The sequence below is a fragment of the Anguilla rostrata genome, chromosome 10 (genome assembly GCF_018555375.3).
Source record: "Anguilla rostrata isolate EN2019 chromosome 10, ASM1855537v3, whole genome shotgun sequence".
Taxonomy (NCBI): Eukaryota; Metazoa; Chordata; class Actinopteri; order Anguilliformes; family Anguillidae; genus Anguilla; species Anguilla rostrata.
Window position 1 is genome coordinate 16436324 of NC_057942.1, and position 18470 is coordinate 16454793.

The 18470-nt window shown below is 46.2% G+C and overlaps 1 protein-coding gene across 2 annotated transcripts in view; it reads right to left on the reverse strand.

Annotated features, from left to right (window-relative positions):
• Nucleotides 1–18470, reverse strand: part of niban2b (niban apoptosis regulator 2b) — a 42638-nt gene that overhangs the window by 2940 nt on the left and 21228 nt on the right. For both annotated transcript variants that reach the window (XM_064354456.1, XM_064354457.1), the window contains exons 6-12: nucleotides 7655–7770; nucleotides 5069–5173; nucleotides 4412–4574; nucleotides 3519–3706; nucleotides 3028–3183; nucleotides 1050–1163; nucleotides 221–328 (exon numbers count right to left, since the gene is read on the reverse strand). In XM_064354456.1, the coding sequence (XP_064210526.1) occupies nucleotides 221–328; nucleotides 1050–1163; nucleotides 3028–3183; nucleotides 3519–3706; nucleotides 4412–4574; nucleotides 5069–5173; nucleotides 7655–7770 (950 nt within the window). The remainder of the gene's footprint in view (nucleotides 1–220; nucleotides 329–1049; nucleotides 1164–3027; nucleotides 3184–3518; nucleotides 3707–4411; nucleotides 4575–5068; nucleotides 5174–7654; nucleotides 7771–18470) is intronic.

Consider the following 18470-nt stretch of genomic DNA (forward strand, 5'->3'; position numbering starts at 1 on the left):
AGTGTAGTGTAGTGTGAATGACTGCATGTACTGTGTCACATAGCTATAATGATGTGAGCAAAAGTACAACAGCATAGAACAGTGGCAGTGTAATGACTATTAGGAAAGATACAGAGTGAGAGACTATACTTGATTTGTAAAGGCACAGGGTGAGTGCTGCATACTGTACTGCATTAGTAACAGTCCAGAACAAGCCACAGTGTAGCAGAATGAGCCTCACCCCTGCACAGGATGGAGTCAGCTGTTTCAGCATGTACGGGATGACAATCTGGAGCAGGGCTTCTCTGAAGAACTTCTTGCGCACCGTACTGCTGTCGTAGTCATATTTCTGAAGGGAGAAGACAACACGTACACATGTACAACAAGATCACCGGACCAGAACGACCCACTTGCATCTCCATCTTTCTGGAATGCTGATCAAAGGTACCCAATAAAGTTCCTTCCCTCCTGTTGCCTCCAGCTCACCATTAGCCACATGACATCTATTTGCAAGTAAACATGATCGTATAGCTTGGAGTAATAATCAGAGATTATTCAGATCCCTCCCTGTGTAGTGACCTATGATTGGTTGCTGGAGTAGAGGTACTCCTCACATAGATGATGATCTGGGAACCTGCAGACACTTGAAAATCTAGGAGCGCTTATGCAATGGTGACTGGAGGAACTGGCTGATGTAAACCCACCCATCACCAGAGGAACGAAACAAACCGCCCATCACTGCAGACTACTGGCCACAGCTGACCATCGATTTAGACTTGTGCTAGTGATGTCTCACTCAGACTGCAATCTTTGCTGGGCGACAGAGGTTTTTAGTTCAAATTGTTTTCAAATTTTCAGCTTCCATTAAAATGATAAATTTCATTTTCAGATTTTAGAGTCCTTTTAACCCACGCGTCACATCTCGGAAATATTTCCCTGGCCTGGTTCCCTCTTTCAACCTATCCCCTCCGTTCACAGCACCTCCCCTACCCCTGGCACTTCCCCCACTGACCCTTCCTATCTTCCCTTAGCCCCTCCCACATAACCCTTAGTACATCCCTTCCCCTCACCTTGATGACTCTGTCCTGGCAGTGCTGAATGATCTTGCACATCTCCTTGCTCCCCTGGTCCTCCAGGCTCTGGTGTAGGATCTTCTCAAAGGTGTACACCGCGTTGTCCATTTGCTGCAGACAGACATGCCATCAGTCAGAGGTTTTAAAATTTTGAGATTTACAGCATCAGTTACTATTCTGACAAAAGCACTGCCCTCATTTCGAACTTATGAAGCAAAAAGTTTGCCAGGTTACCACTTTCAGGGTTCTAACAGTGCACCCATTTCAGGAGAATTTGCTGATTGTGATGTTTTCTAACTGGAAAAATAATTTAGGAGTACATATACTCATTGGGACGCATTAGAATGCTCCTAAATCAATCAACTTATGAGCACAAACAGTGCACCTTGGAAAAAAATGCTAGCTTAGAGCCCTGACTTGCAACCACAAGAGGGTGCAGGTGCTCCTGATTTGCAAATCATACCACGGTCTGAGAACACTACACAGATCCTCTAGTCCCGTGACCCTCAATCCTGGTGCTACAGTCCGCTGGCTTTTATTTTCAGTTTGAGATCAGCAACCGATTCAGACCCAGGAAACCAGGTGACCTGAGTCAGCTGTGTAATCAACTGCCTTTACTGATCAACTGCTGTGCTACTCAATGTTGAGTGACAACAAAATCCAGTGGACCCTGTGGCTCTCCAGGATCAGATTTGAGGAGCACTGCTCCAGTCTAAGTTATGTGGGCATTTTAGATCACGAGTCCAGTTTCAGAAACTCCAGTAGCAAAACCGGCGGTAACACAAAGGGATGTTCAGGAACGAGTAGTATATTACCCTGGCAGCAGGTAATCACACAGTCAATCATCAACCTGCTTATCTGCTCATCTTAAAACCACAACAGCACTTTGTCCGTCTCCCCAGCGACTTGGATGAACACAAGCGGCCGTTCTGTCGACTACAAAAAAAGGCAAGACAAAATGTCTGCGTCCTCTCGCAGGCCGCAGCACGTTCTGAGGAAGCGGCAGGATCCGTTTTCCTTCCCTGCGGCTCGGATTCATTGTCGGCTGCCACTAGGGATCTTTTCCCTAAGGAAGGCTTCCATGACCACCGGATCGTCGATTCCACAACCTTGGCGCTAGCTTGTCGGGCGGCTAAAGGGACTGCTCCATTGTATCGTCAAAAGATCATCAGACTGTATGCGTCAGCCAGACCCAGCGCCTCAGCCCCCTCTATCCCCCATGGGCCCGCGCTTCCTGGTCACGTCTCTCGTCAGTTCTGGCGTCCTGGTGGTGGAATGAGCTTCCCACGGCAGTTGGAACAGCAAAAACCCGACTAGTCTTCCTCTTCAGGCTAAAATCGCTTTAGACCATGCACCATGGCTCCCCTGACTCTCTTCAGAAATCCTATTTCTGTATAAATTTCCTTTTGTAGTAATAGAGGACAGGTTTAGCTGCGTAGTGGTATTTAACTTATGCTTACGCTACAAATTGTGGGTTTGTTCAGCTTACTTTACATATATTTATTATAAACGGGCCTTGTGTGCATTCTTGGCGATATTGTATTTCTGTATTCCTGAGACTAACACTGATGTTCTACACTTTCGTACACCGCTCTGGATAAAAATGGCTGCTAAATAAATGTAACATAATGTAATGTAAACAAGTTCATACTCATGCAATACTGATGCAATATTGATGCAAGGAAGCTGGTCTTTTTATGGGGGGTTAGGTGGGTTGGGGGAGGGTTCAACTTTAACGACATTAACGAGCGTTGCCTAGAATGAAATGTGCCTGTGTAGTCAGTCAGTGGCAGGCTGCGCTGAGAGGCTAACTTTTCCTTGTACCCTCCCCGTCCCCCACCATTCTCAGTGGTTAGTGCTGCAGTTGCGGTGTGCTGGCAGCCCCTATACCGGGCCCCTGTCACAGAGTCTCCTCTGCGTGCCTGATGACAGCGGTGCAGTGGGAAAGGGGGGGGGGGAGGGGGTGCCTGCCCACCTCTCTCATGAGGATCTGCGCTCTCTGGACGAAGACGGACGGGCTGGACACATCGAAGCGCTGCTGCAGCCCCTCCAGCTGCAGCTGCTCCACCTTCTCATAGCAGGTCTGCATCTTCACCGGGTGGAACGCCAGCATGGAGATCTTCTCCATGTGCTGGAGAAACAAGGAAGCACAGAGAGATCTGTATCATTCATATTATACTATTTACAAGAGGTAAAAGAGAAGAGTGTGAAACATATTTATATGTCTAACTCATAACTCCAAAATTATGAAGCAAGACATTCTTTGGATAATGGATACTTCCCATTAGAAGATACAATTTACACATTTTTGTTATCATTCAGGTAATTATTACTTTTTTTGTCACCACATTAATATGGATCGACTTGACTTGTTTTCACAAATTATTTATCTTGGCAATATGTAATATCCATTCACTGTGACATCACAAAAGCACCTCCCACCACTAGGTGGCTACCCGCCCTCACCTCTCCCAGCTTCTCCTTGCTGCCTTCGTTGATGGTGTTCTTGCTCATTTCCACCAGCTCGCGGAAGAAGACGTCGCGGACCTCGGAGAAGCCACGGCTGGTGGGCTCCATCAGGTCGTCCAGGATGGAGCTGATGTAGGGCCTGATGCTGCTCTTCAGGAGCTCCTCCGCTTTGGGCAGGACCACCGCTGTGGGAGGAGAAGGGGTGCAGCATCAGCACTGACTGTATGTGGACACTTCAAATGACAGATGCCCAGTCTGCGCTGACAGAGTCATCAGTGGGTTTGGCCAAACATATAACCTTGATTTATGGACACAACACCAGACACAGACTGGCTACTCTCACTGAAGCATAAAGCATAAGGGCAATGAGATCCAAAATGGCTACGAGACGTTGTGGGGAGTGCATTTCTCACTCTGATATGTCCACTCTTTTCTCAAAGACCTCAGACAGGTCAGCAGTGGCTAGGGCGCTATTCCAGTTGTGGTGTTGAAATACAGAAGCTGCACTGTTTATGGAATGCTGCTCCTCTCATTACTCACAAAGGAGACAAAACAATTACTACCCAAGTGACCGTGAAATACAACCATCTGGCCACCTGCTGCTGTCATTGGCTGGTGTGTGGGTGGGTGAACGATAAAAGACTTCTGGTGCATACTGAGACAATCGAACAGGTGGATGAGCATATAAATGCCTAGATAGACAGATAAATGGATGGATGAATGGACAGACAGATAAACCTGAGAGTGGAAAAGGAGGGAACAGACTTACAGACAGACGGATTAAAAACAGACAGATGAATGGAAAGGTTATGGTTATTCTCAGCCCCCACAGTAAGAGAACAAGAATGTGGTGATGTCGGAAGGGGCGGGCTAGGGGGGCGAAGCCTCACCACGCATCTTGTTGGTGACGTGCTCTTTGGAGGTGATGATCTGGTCCATGTCTGTCCGTATGGAGGTCTCCAGAGGGGGGCGCCCTGCCTCGCACCGTTGCACGATGGCCTCGTACTGAGCCTGTGTCTGCCCCAGAACCAGCCCGTACACCGCATCCGAGATCTGAAAGGGGAAAGGTCAACACACCGGACGAGCCAAAAAAAAGGCACTATTAACACCAGACACAAAGACCGCTGTTAAATCAATCAATCAAAATCAAAGTCACGTTAGCTCTGTTCTCCCGTTGCGACAGGCAATAGTCCAAACCAAGATGGTACATTGAAATGCTTAAAAAAGATATTCAAGTTAATTGTGCACAATCTGTCAACTTCAGCATCCATATAATCCAGCTAAGCATTTAACCTACAGCTTCTGAGAAGTGTGACACAAAGAATACATACATTCCATACACAGTATTAACAATTTATTAAATTAAAGCAATTTGAGATCACCTGCCTTACCCAAAGTAAAATACCAATGTCATGCGTTTCATATCCAACCACAGGCCGCTCCACAGCCACGCCTCCATCTGATATGAGGGTCAGTGCTGGAGTCTAGCTATGGAGAACATCTGGAGCCTCTCCAAGGCCAGTTTCCTGTCCCGCAGCAGAACTCACCAGCATCCAGTTCCTCTGCCTGTCCTGCATCTTCCCCTTCAGCCGCGGGGCGATCAGGTCCCTCAGCTCGGGGAGCAGGGTCTCCATCACCAGGTTGGCCAGGATCTGCACGGCCACGCGTGCACGCACACGCAAACAAGCAAACGGACATACAGATGCACACAAGCAGAGAGACAAAAACACATACACATACAGACACACACATACGCACACACAGGAGCAGAGAGACAAAAACACAGACACACATACACGTTAATTAGAGAGGAACTGGCAAAAAATGTCTCCATTTTCACGTAGCATATTTAATTAATTTCAGAAAATGCAAAAAAGGGAAGGGCTCCACAGTCTGCGTGCTCAAGCAGCACACAAAGTGGATTCCCTCACAAGCTCAGCTTGTAGCCTGCAGCGTAAAACAGAAGCAGCAGCTTGACAGCACGGGTAGCGGATGAGACTGAGTGCTTGCCCGTGGACCGCCAAAATGACAGCGAAGGATGTGGCAATGAGCTGGCGAACAGTATGCCAATTGATTACCTAAAATACCATAGACGTTTTAGACGCCTATTATAAGAAAGAACTTTCCCGGCTTCACTCGGCGTCAAATTGAGGGGCTTATTGAAGAATAAATGCAGTGCTGTTTCTGAAACTTTGTTATCGATTGGTTTTTCCCACTCTGATTGATGAAGGACTGCAGGATTGTTTTAAATTAAATTTCTTTACCATCTTGCCAATTCTGTGTGGGGAAATGTTTCAAGAATAAGAGCGCCACCAATGGGATGCTAAAGCATATGCTAAGTAATGGTAAACACGCTCAGTGAGGCCCTTCACTATGCACAACAATGGAGGAAAGGCCTCATAAATAACTCGCTGTTGTAAATGTCTTCTCCCATAGACCCTGCTTCCGCTCATGACACAAGGTCAAGTGGCTGAGAAGGCAGCGGGGTTTGAATTACATCACTATTGTCAGGGGGCTAATGCTCCTGACCACAGATTCGCACCAAACAAACTGGCTCTCCTTCAGGCACTGTCAGAACACCATTCCAGGACAGAGAGATGAACAACGGGGGAGGGGGTGGGGGTTAGCTGGCTAAACCGCGGTGTGAGCTAAAATAACCTGTCCCTTTGCTGTGGGAGCCATGGAAAGCCACAGGGGCAGTAGGGGTTTCCAGAACATATAGGTCAAATCCCAGGGGCTAGCAGGACTACTGGAGGTCAAATGTGGAGGTACAAGGACCATCTGAAGGATCCCCTAAGAAATGTGGAATCAAGCCAGGAGACCTCAAAGCAACCACTGTGTACTGTCAAGTACGGAGCACAAAATTTCAACTCTGGGGTCGACCACTTCGAATCCAATCACATGCCCCAAAGAGACGCACCAGCTTGTGCCACGATGGCCATCACCTGACTCAGCCCTCACATGCCCCAGCTGCAGCAGGACAAGTGAGCCAAGGAGGGGCCTTCATAGACACCTTAACTCCCCACAAATCACACCAAGAACGTGATGTCATCTTCAGCAACGACAGACAGCAAGCAAAAGCAAGTTCAGCTCTCACTCTTACAGACCAGACAGAATGTGCAGATGGATGTACAGGTGTGTCCATGTATATGCGTGTGAGTTTGAGAGTATGACAGTATGCATATGTCGGCGTGTACTGCACGCGTGCAAAAAATTACCATTCAAAAACCAAGCATTTCTACTGGTGAAAAACTAGATGTAGACCTCATCCCCAACAAATGCATGCTAGTTCCGCCCAAAGTAATAAAATGAGCAAGCTGGGAGCAAGTTTCTGAGGGCTAATGAAGGAGAAAAGGTACATTCTTGCATACAATAAAACATGTTTTAACAGGCTTCTCAATGCACTGACAGACAAATTGATTAATTAACATTGCTAGAGGCAGTTGAACTTGAACTGGGTACTCAGAAGCTGCCTGAACATCTTTTTAATGCTTTCTCACTGACGGCAGGACAAGAAGCATTCCTAGCTTGCTTTTATCTTGCAGTTTGCTCTGTATTCCACTAGCACCAGCCTTGATTGATGGCTTTCAGTGTATTTGTAACCTACACACATAGGGTACAATTATATAACATACAACATCTTACATGGTAATGTTTTTGTTTTTCAGAACACAGGACAGGCAAAAAAAAGTTTTGTAGCAGTTGTCAGCTATAGAGAGCTAATTATTACGCTGTGTAAAAGCGAAAGGCCACAGTAATGCAAGTAACGAAAACAGAGCAGTAAATAATTAAAATTTTTACTCCACTTTCAAAGGTAAGGACATTTCAGAGTCCCTCCACAGCTGTAGTGTTTGTACCTCTGAGGTTCTACTGCAGTGGCAACTAGCCCTGTTCTTGGAGATCTACCGTCCTGTAGGTTTTCACTCCAACCCTAACAAAGCATACCTCGTTCAACAGCTAGAGGTTTAGTTTAGCTGCTGATTAGTAGAGTCAGGTGTGAAAAATTAGGGTAGATATGAAAACCTATAGGATGGCAGATCCCCAGGAACTGGGTTGGTTACCACTGTTCTACCGCATTCACAACAGTGCGGGTGTCGTGGTGCACTGGTGGTCCAGGTGGCATCCGTCCTTACCTGTGGGGGCACGCCACACATCATGTCCCAGGTGCCGTACTGCCCGTGCCCCTGTCGGTAGAGCCTCACCGCATCTGTGAAAGCTGGTGTCTGCACCTTGCACTCCTCAGACAGGCCTGCAGGGGGCAGGGGAGAGCAACAAGACATCTTCATTAATATTGCAGCTGGTGGGCCATTAAAAATGAAATATTCATGTGAAATATTCACTCTTTGTGTCAGGAACAGCTGACAACATGGGATTAGGCGACTAAATATGTAAACAATTCTGGGTAGAACAAAAAATAAATTAAAAAAAAAAAAAAAACAGTCTACATGGGGTATACGCCAGGACCGAGGTTGGAAACCCTTGCTGTATGGCCTCTCAACATGGCTCCTGTCACTTTCAGACCAGAAATGTGAAGCAGACACCATGTTATTAGAGTGGCTCTGAGAAGCTGGCTACATGGTGACTGAATGAGGCCAACATGATTGGAAATATAGAACAATGAAAGAGTAAAGCAAGCAGACCACAGCCAAAGTGCGGTGATTTTGAATATATTTACCCAGGGATCAGGTTGTCACCCAGCATCACCCAGGAGGGCGTCTTCTCTCAATACAGACAGCATCTGTTAGCATCCCTCCCCACAAAGTGTGCCAACATCCACAGATGCGAGACATGGCTTCAATCTGAATTCTCAAAGACTTTAAAACCTCTTAGACCCATCTTACTTTCAAAAGCACTGCGACAAGCCAAGCAAAACGAATTTCCCTGTTTACGGGAAATTATTTAAAACATGGATGTGACAAAAGAAACCATACACAGTGCAAGTGGGCGAGGGGTAACTATCTGCCCGCGAAGTGAAACGAGGTCACACGGAGCCAGATTTAACACTGACCACATGACCTCAAGCCGATACCAGTCTGTCATCTTTAAACAGGAAGTGGTACCAAACAGGAAGTGGCCAGAACCTCTGATGTTACTATGGCAACGTAACACTGACAACCTGGGGAGGAATCCGCAGCAGCAGCAGCTGTTTTACGGAAGTGAATCTCTGCCTTAGTAGTGAGTAATATAACCAACATGAACACACCAAATTACTTCAGTAGTTCACTTTGGGTTTTTTTTTTGGTCCAATCAAAATTCATACACATCAAAAATGAAATGGTGTTAGCAGAAAGCAGAAATAGCAGAAAGTGAACGATCCCTTTAAAACCACTGCAATTCAGACCACTGACAACAAATCACAACAAAATGTATTATTACAGCATCTCCTGTCAATAATCATTCAAACATTACTCTAGTGTGTCACTTTTGAAAATTTAGCAGGAAGCAAAGGAAGCCTGTCAGTTTTATTGAAGCAACTGTATCCAATACCCTTAGCTTCTAGTTTCAACAATATGTACTGCTTATGTACACATACAGTACGTACACTTTTGAATATACTGACAAATAAACATAGGCAAAATTATACTTATTCTTTTAGCCTTTTGACACCAAGTGACCCATGACAGTGCAGTACAGAATTCTAATGTGTCAAAAATAACCATGTTAGATCCACAACACGCCTTGCTGTTAAGTACTGTTTAAAAAAATGGTGAAATAACTGGAGGATTCTTTATCAGTAAGTAAACATCACTGACATTCACTGGAATCTAGTTTCCCAGAAGCCCTGACCTCCAAGAAAGGAATTACATATCTACAACAGACATAATCAAATACCAACCAGTTTGGTATGGGTTCTATTGCCACTATACCAGGAACTAAAAATGAATGTTTCATTAATGGATTTCAGTTCCACTAATGGAAGGAATGTGGAAGGTGGTAGGATTACTGAAGAAATGCACATCTTTGTGTGTGTCTGTGTGTGTCTGAGTATTGGCTCTGGCGCTGACAAAGACAGGAAGTAAGCGGGGGGGGGGGGGGGGAGACGCCCCACACAAACTTAGAGCCAGAAACAGGAAGTTCACACTCCCAGACCCCCAGACCCACACAGCAAACTGAGCGAGCATTAATGTGTGAGACAGAGAGGGAGTGTGTGCATTTATTTTGGCACTGCCTCTCATGAGAACATACTTGTGATTCATGCCAGCTGAAAAAGAAGTCCCAGGGGTTTTACACTGATCTTGTGAACCCAGGCAGGGGGCGTTCAGCACCCATTCGTTTCCATGGCAAACACTGCTGTAGAAACATACAGTTTCTCACAGAGAGCATGCTTCCATACACACACAGACAGAGAGCATGTATTGCTCATTATATTTATTACAGGAAACGGACAATTATTCCCCCGTGTTTCCCCCTAATTTAGAACGCTCCATTTCAAATGCCCCCACTTCAGTTTCAGGGAGGGTGAAGACTAGCCTGTACGCAAGTTCTCAGAAATGTCTGGATTTCACTGTGGTCTAAGTCTTTCTTTGTTATCCTTCTTTAATTTTTTGTTGCACGTGGCTTTTATTTTATTGTTAGATGTGTCAGACACCCACTTTACTGAATTTAACTATTGACCACTTATTTTACGTCCCGCAGTTTGCAGAGTCAGTGCTAATAAAACGTTGAGCACACACAGCTAGTGTAGCTGATTTCGCTGATGCTGGCAGGCAGTCCAACAGAAGTATGTGGAGTTAGTGTTGAAACCCCTGGCTGAGACTACCCCTCCCTGTGAGAAAGGCTGTTTCCCTCCCTTACATTGCAATTCCTAGTTGGCACAAGCACTGTCTGGGTCAAAATCCAGGCCACTGAACATATCTCCACAGCGTTCACAAGTACATTACATGGCCAAAAGTAAGCGGACACCCCTTCTAATTAGTGGATTTGACTACTTCAGCCACACTCATTGCAAAAAGTGGTGCATAAAATCAAGCATACAGCCATGCAATCTCCAAAGACAAACACTGGCAGCAGAATGGGTTGGTGACTTTCCCTGTGGCACGGTCATAGGATGCAACAAGAAGTCAGTTTGTCAAATTTATGCCCTGCTAGAACTGCCCTGGACAGCTGTAAGTGCTGTTATTGTGAAGTGAAAATGTCTAGGAGCAACAACAGCTCAGCCATGAAGTGGTAGGCCACATAACAGAACTGCAGAGTGCTGAAGTGCATAGCGCATAAAAATCATCTCTCCTCGGATGGAACACTCACTACTGAGTTCCAGACTTCCTCTGGAAGCAACGTGAGCACAACAACTGTTTGTTGGGAGCTCCATGAATTGGCTTTCCATGGCTGAGTAGCCACACACAAGTCAAAGATCACCGTGCGCAATGCCAAGCATCGGTTGGAGTGGTGTAAAGCGCACCGCCATTGGACTCCAGAGCAGCGGAAAAGCGTTCTCTGGAATGATGAATCACGCTTCAGTCTGATTCAGTCTGATGGACGAATCTGTATTTGGCGGATGCCAGGAAAACACTACCTGCTCAAATGCAGTGTGAACTGTAAAGTTTGATGCAGGAGGAATGATGGTTTGGGCTAGGCCCCTCAGTTCCCAGTGAAGGGAAATCTCAATGGTACAGCACGCAGTGTCATTCTAGAGAATTGTGTGCTTCCAACTTTGTGGAAACAGTTTGGGGAAGACCCTTTCCCGTTTCAGCATGACAAAACACCTGTGCACAAAGCAAGGTCCATAAAGAAATGGTTTGGTGGGGAAGAACTTGAGTGGCCTACACAAAGCCCTGACCTCAAGCCCATCAAACACCTTTGAGATGAACTGGAATACTAACAGCAAGCCAGGCCTGCCCAACAATGTTTCATTATGACTGCATTATAGCTTGTTATGAATGTAGTCATAATGCAGCATAAGCCTAATTATAAACAAAAATACGGTATGTAATGGCCAAAGTCAATAATGTAAGAAATGCAAAGCATTATTATGATGACATGATCAAGTAACAAGTTACTTCACAAATTCTGGTCACTCATGGACATTTTGTGGAAAGGATCATAGCACGCTATAATTCCCATAGGTGTGGAAGCAACGAATACTGGGAGCAAAGGCAGAGATATATAGAGCCTGGCACGGAACCATAGTACTCTATGTACAATATGAAGCCATGTACAGCTGAGCTCTTACATAAGAAGGAACCTGCATTTCATGGCCTGCATAAAGAGATTGTACCAGAAGTGAAGACTGTGGTAGCCCTCAAAGGGAAAGCGTCTTTCAATGAGAACGGTTTCAGTTTATGTCCCCGAAAACACAGTGAACTCTCTGCTGTTCGATAGCAGGTGACTCTAAATGTTCACACGCCATTAAATGGTCTAACAATTTTATAGGACCATGATTCCTAGGGAGTGTTATGAACCATGGTGCAGGAGGAAAATTAATAAGAAGCATGCGCATATTCTCACTAGCTGTCCAATGGACAACAGATTTATAAATGTGTCATCTAACCTGACATTACTTGTGAATCACTCCATTACTCACACAGGTATGTAAGCGTTCCCTCTTCCCAATAAAACTATACTAAACTTGTGACCTGTGTAACAGGAGATTTTTAAAACCCGCTCCCATATCTGCAGATTAAGTTTAGAGTGATTTAGGAGTCCCAGACTCATGCTAAAAATGGCTAAGCTGAAACTCCCTCAAGCACACAATCGCACTGTGGTTTTCCATTTCTTTCCATCGTTCAATAAAGGTGTGCGTGTCTGTGTGTGCGTTTGTGCGTGCGTGCGTGCGTGCGTGCGTGGTGTAGTGTAGGTTTGAGCACAATGGAAAAGCTGGTTTGTATCGATTACCTCACTGAACTCCACATGTACGTTAGCTGTAAAACAATAAATATTGCTTTTTTTTCCCCCAATGGGAATTTGAAAAGGACAGTGCACCTCAGTACGTGCGCCTGAGGACCAGGGACCAGGCATCCCATAACGCACCGCGGCAGCAGACTAATTAATTGCCGCCCGCATACCAGACTTCAGTGAGCTCCCAGTCCAAACAGTGCCCCCCCCCCCCCCGCCCAGTCAGAGCCAGCTGCTCAAAGGAATGTGAGCTCTGGGCATCGCAGCTTTCTCCCCTCCCCGACCGTCGCCATGACTGCACAGAGGCGGGTCCCAGAAACCCAGGGCCGCTAACGTAAGGCACAGGATGCGGGCGCCTGCGTCTCTTCAAGGGCTTCAAAGCAGACGATAAGAACTGCGAGGCATCCCCACCCGTTCCACAGCCTCCCCCTGCCCCGCCCCCTATCTGAGTGTCCTGATCATTTGTTATTATGAACCTGGTTGCAGGGCTAATGTGGCTTTAACCATATATGGAATGGCGACGGGTCCCAGAGATTCACTTTGCTGTTCTATGTTCTTTGAGTTAATGGTCACGGTTGGGCCGCTCCTGAAAATGACCAAGTAAATAAATAAATAAATAAACAAACAAGCACTGAGCATGTGCGACAAGACTGTCCAGAGCAGGCTCTTGGTTCATGTTGATCTCTAGAGTCGTGCCACACGTCCCCCTTCAAAGTCATCCACAATCCGGCATGGCAGAATGCACAGATATGGTGCGTGACATGTCCCTGTTTATGGGTCAAACTGACACCATAGATATTTTACCACAGACATAACAGAGAGTGCCATTGTTATTAGCGTTGTAACAGTGATTTATTGAACCCCGCCCCTAAAGACTGTGCGGAATGTAATGGCTTGTTATGACACTCCGGAACAAGGAGGATCACATACCACAAGCGTTTTGGAATTTTCATAATCAAAACCTAAATCTTTTCTTTTTTTTGACTTCTACTTCTAAAAAACCTCAGTAATTGAGATAGACTGTCACAGAGTCATGTTTCTTTTATCCTCCATACAGCTAAGCACATCCTCTGAAACAAGCAGCTAGCTCCTTATTTTAGGCCTGCAGTCCACCAGCTTGGCTGTGCAGTTTTTTTTTGTTAGACTCTACACATATAAATTAACACAGCCTTCTCAAGCTGAGCAGCCACAGGGGGCGCTGTTGCGTGAGGCAAGGCAAACACTCAATCCCTCCCTCCCCGCGCGGCTCGAAGTCCAATTATGTTTCCCCACCAGAGGACTGGCAGTGAGCACTGGTACGGTGAGGATTCTGACATTTCTGTTTTTGTTGGAGAAATGACCTTTGCATTTAATAACCCAGCACTAAAACGCAGAACACCACAGAGGCCCCGGGAGATGTCTCTGCAGGCATTAAGCGGATATTCCTGCAGCTCGAGGCGTGAGCGCTGGGAAGAGGAATGGCTGGTGACAGCAGGCCGAAACGCATTCAGAGAGCCTCCTCTCCAAAACGACAATAAAACACATAAAAATTCACATTCCATTAAAAGTCTCCTCCAACGCTCACACTGCTGCCGCAGTACTTTCTTCCTGATACGTGACTGTCCATATTTCTGCAGACTGAGGTACCATTCTCTACCCTAACCAAGTACTGACTCTTTCACGGACCGAGCCGCCGGACCAGATCTAAACGTTAAGCGTTGGTATGATCAGCAGCAGTCTGACTGCTGGCGAGAGAAAGCTCACAGGCCTCAGATCCCTGGTCTGCGCACACAGCAGTTCTCCTGTGCATTCAGGGGCCTATTCAAATAAACTCAAATTGCATGACTGTTTGCAGGCAATTGTATTAAAAGAAAAATGACATACCGAAACGGCGTAAGTATGTGCAGAATTATATCATTAAGACTTTGGGATGAGGGAGGGGGGGTAATACGATTGAGAATATAGGAGCATACTGCATGTCAGGGGAGAAATAACCCCTTGTCCTTTGTGCTGGCTGCAGGGCAGGAAACTTATACACAGAATATTCTAGAAGCATTACGGCTGGCATGGTCTCTGTCTCTTGCACACTCAGATTTCTAACTGTGTGAAGGGAGAGAAATGTCCTCGTCCCTGCCTCGGGTCTGAATGAACAGCTACAGCAGGTGGCAGTGCAGCAGAGACCAACCAATGATCAATATGAGACTGAATGTTTTACACATCCCAGAACAACCCTACTAAAGAAAAACAAGAACAAAAAAAACAATAATATAAAAATTATAAATGCTTAGAGCGTGTATGTCTAAAAAGTGAAAATAATTATTAATTCAAAGTGGAACAAAATTAAAGTTTTAAATTGATCATTATCTTATAAGTTTCTGCACTTCTACCAAGCACCAACAGGGGCCGTTTTCCTATGCACTCCAGGCAGTGCTTTGTTGCATTGATCTCAATTTCCCCCAAAAGGAAAACTGAACAGATGGTGTTACAACAAAGAGAACTTGTCTCTTCATCAAAGCAGCTATCCGTGAGAATTAACCAGAAGCATGTTTACATCATCTGTTGCTGTGGAGACCAGGTAAAAACCTGTGACTTCATACAGGTGGCATTTCTAGTCGTGACTACCTTTAGCTGTGTACACAGGAGTCTGTACGCCTGAACAGATACAAAACCCGGCATAAATGTTTAACTTCGGCCCAAATGTGTCATGCTAAACATTTCTCAATCTTGCTTGAGTCAGTGTATTGCAAAAGCTATTTGAATTCATGTCCATTATCTTCCTTGGATTCAATATAAACCAACTTAAATCCAGCTTCTAAATTTCCTCTGTATTAGGATTGCCAAATTGCAGGGCGGGCCCATCACTAGAAGATCCCCTGTCAAATTAAAAGCGCACAGACTAGCATGTGCTCTCCTCTGAGGCACGTGCTGCCAGCTACCTCTTCTCCTGAGTCGTTAATCCTCCAGGTGAGTAGCACAGATGATGCATCAGAAGAAGGCACAGGTCAGACTGCCAATCACCAGAAGGGTCACTTTTGCTTGATGAGGCGGAGTCAAGGCTGCTGACCAATGCGCTCCCACCTGGGAGACACTACAGCCAATAACGAACCGCCCGACCATCAGTTGCTTCCTTTCTTCCCCCCAAATAAACATGAACCTCCAACAAGCCACTACACGGCAACTACATAATGAAGCGATTTTAACCAAATTAACTCAACATCTGACCTTGGTGTTTTTATTTTCATTCATGATAAATCTGTCCAGGGCTGATGAATTTGAACTTTGCGGCAGCGAGTAGACCCGTTATGTCCACACAGCTGTTCGCAGCGCGGGGAACGCGGGACGTTCTCAGCGGTATCGGGGCCGGGGGGCCGGGTGGCGGTGGGTGGCCAGTGTGTTTTGACTTATGGCCCTGCTGAGTGGAGCCGGTGTCGACCGCCTCCGTCACATCAAAGGAACGCCCGGATTAGCGCTAGCACAGCGAGCCCTGGGCTCGCTTCTCTCACAGAACTGCTCTGCGCCAGACTGGCAGAGAGCTGCTCTCCAACCGTACGTTCAGGAACGGCCTGACGCGCAAGGCCTGCAACAGCCACCTCCCCAAAAAACTCATAAAAGAGCCAAAACAGCCCTTCTTTACGCTGAAGGATTCGCAGAAATGAGGCCTTCTGCATACCCATTTGAAGAGGAGTGGCCAACTGACACACATCCACAGATAATTCCCTCCACAAAATTTTGAACCAAGAACAATCCTCGCCCAGGTGTTATTGGTATTATTTTTTAAATATATATACACACATGTTCCTCCTGCCTTTCCTCCAAAAACTCAGAAAAACACCTCTGGCCTGTAGTTACTTCCACACAAATGTGCTACCCACCCTTATTAGGGAAAAGAAATGCGACGGACAGATTTTTGGAAGGAGACGCGCAGGAGGAGAGCTGACCTAAGCGAACACCGAGAGGAGTGTGTTTGGCGAGAGGGCGTAACGGGCATGTGGCGAGAAGAGTCATAACACCCCCACCCCCACCCCCCCCCGCAGCCCTCAAACTCTGGGAGAAATGTGCATTCCCTCTCCAGAATTCGTGAGTTATGGCCGCTTCGGACCGAGAGCGAGCGGGAGGTGGAATTCCGTCTGGCGCCACCCGTCGTGCCGCGCGGACCGCCATCGCGTACGGGTGGAAGCTCCAGGATGATAGGTGAAGAGGGGGGGGGGGGGTGGAGGTGTTCAGGCATGACTGAGGGGAGCACAGGCTGCTTCCCTTCTGCGAAGGGGAGTGGGGGAGGCACAGCGGAGGCTGGAGAACAGGATTTTGGGGGACGGGGGAGGGCGGGGTGGGGGGAGCAGGGAAAGTGGAAATGTACGTGAGAAGGCGATGAGTCACCAAAACTCTCCACATGTGCAATTCTTCACACGGCAGTGTAACTGACGAAGCAGTTCTGGCTAAATATCCTTCTCAAGGGTTATGAAAAGGGTATGATTTCGCGTTACATTATAGCGACCATTTGAGGTAAAATGGTGCCCCGGAGAGACATGCCTGTCCAGTAATACCTTCATCAAATACTGAACACCCCTCTCCATTTACAGTTGCACAGAGACACAGCCAATCAGAATAATGAGACGCCAGTGGAATACATTCCACATTTTAGCCATCTGGAGAAATTCGATCCAGAGTTATATAAGCCAGGTGGGACGCTAACTAAACCGAGGTACATCTTCAGGGCTTGAAGGCTGCGTGCCTGTGCAGGTACAGTGCTCTAAGCTCAGGAGGAGCGCCACCTCAAAGGCAAGCGCGTGAAAGGAAAAAAAAACAAAAAAAATCTTCAAGTTTCTTCACACACAAAATGGAGCAGCAGGACTGTACGATCAGCTAGAACACTAACCCTCAATGCAGACCTGAACCCAGAACAGAATTCCGACCAATGGCACTGCTGACTGTGGCCACCAGTCCTGCGGGGTGACATACTATTGGTAGTATCGTCACCCAGTGAGGAAGGGTTTCAGTCGGCAGGGTAGCTGCTCTTTAAACTCGTCGAGGAGTCAGACTGTGCCATTTTCAGAAGGCAGTTCTCCAGGATGACTGTGCAGCTCGGCTGGTGAATAGCAGAGTGAAAAGAACCAGCTGGCTGCACAGCATGTATGCATTTTGTGTAATGGAGGACAAAATGGAGACTGAGCATTCTGCCAGGCCTACTACCATAAATGCAGTAAAAAAACTGATAAACGCACATCTGAACCAGCGACGCAGGTGCAGGATAGAAGAACAACAACGAGGAAAAAGGCAACCACATGCCGGAGTCCACACAGCCCACCAGCAGCTCCCAAATAACGAAGAATTCACTTTAAAATGCACCACAATGATTATCATTGATAAAGACTGCACTAGATGATCTTGTGGTACACTTTAAAGACAATTCCTGGTTGTTTGGGATACAAACCTCATTATCCATTCAAAATAATTTCCTTAAAGATGTTAGTGACTCAATCATTTGATTAGCTGCATACAAAATCTTAATGACCAAAAAAAAAAAAAAAAAAGGATTTTTGGAAAACTTTTTTATTCCTACACTTACACCTTGTCATGACCAGACATGCTGACGCACCGTAAGAGCTCACTTTATTTTAAGCCGCATCAGTTGCTAATATTACTTTAAATGACAGAGCCAGTCACATGGGAGGTACTGCCCATGGAATACCCCTTCATTAACTGATTTAAGACCATTTTATTGAAGGCTCCAATGTGTTCTTTCCTAACTTAACATCTTGTGAAAGGAACAGTAACATTGTTACTGTTCCTGTTAAGAAGCTTCTGGGAATGCAGGCCTGAGCATGCACTGTCCCCTCCTGCATATTTCCCAATATCTCCTCATTGCTGTGATTTGTGTCTCACCGCAGCTGTTATTTTACCCCTCGTTATGACATCACGAGAAACCTGACACCCACTGTAAAAGTTCCACATTCTGTGGAACCAGATAACACAGCAAACAGCAGGTCTTCATGGAGAGATGTTAATGTGTGTACACAATACCTGAGTACTTCATGATACGCTCGGCACCCAAGACCAAAAGCCTAATGACTACTTTCCACATTAATCAATGCAGGATTAAGTACTCCATTTACATGGGCTTGCGTTTGCGGTAATGTT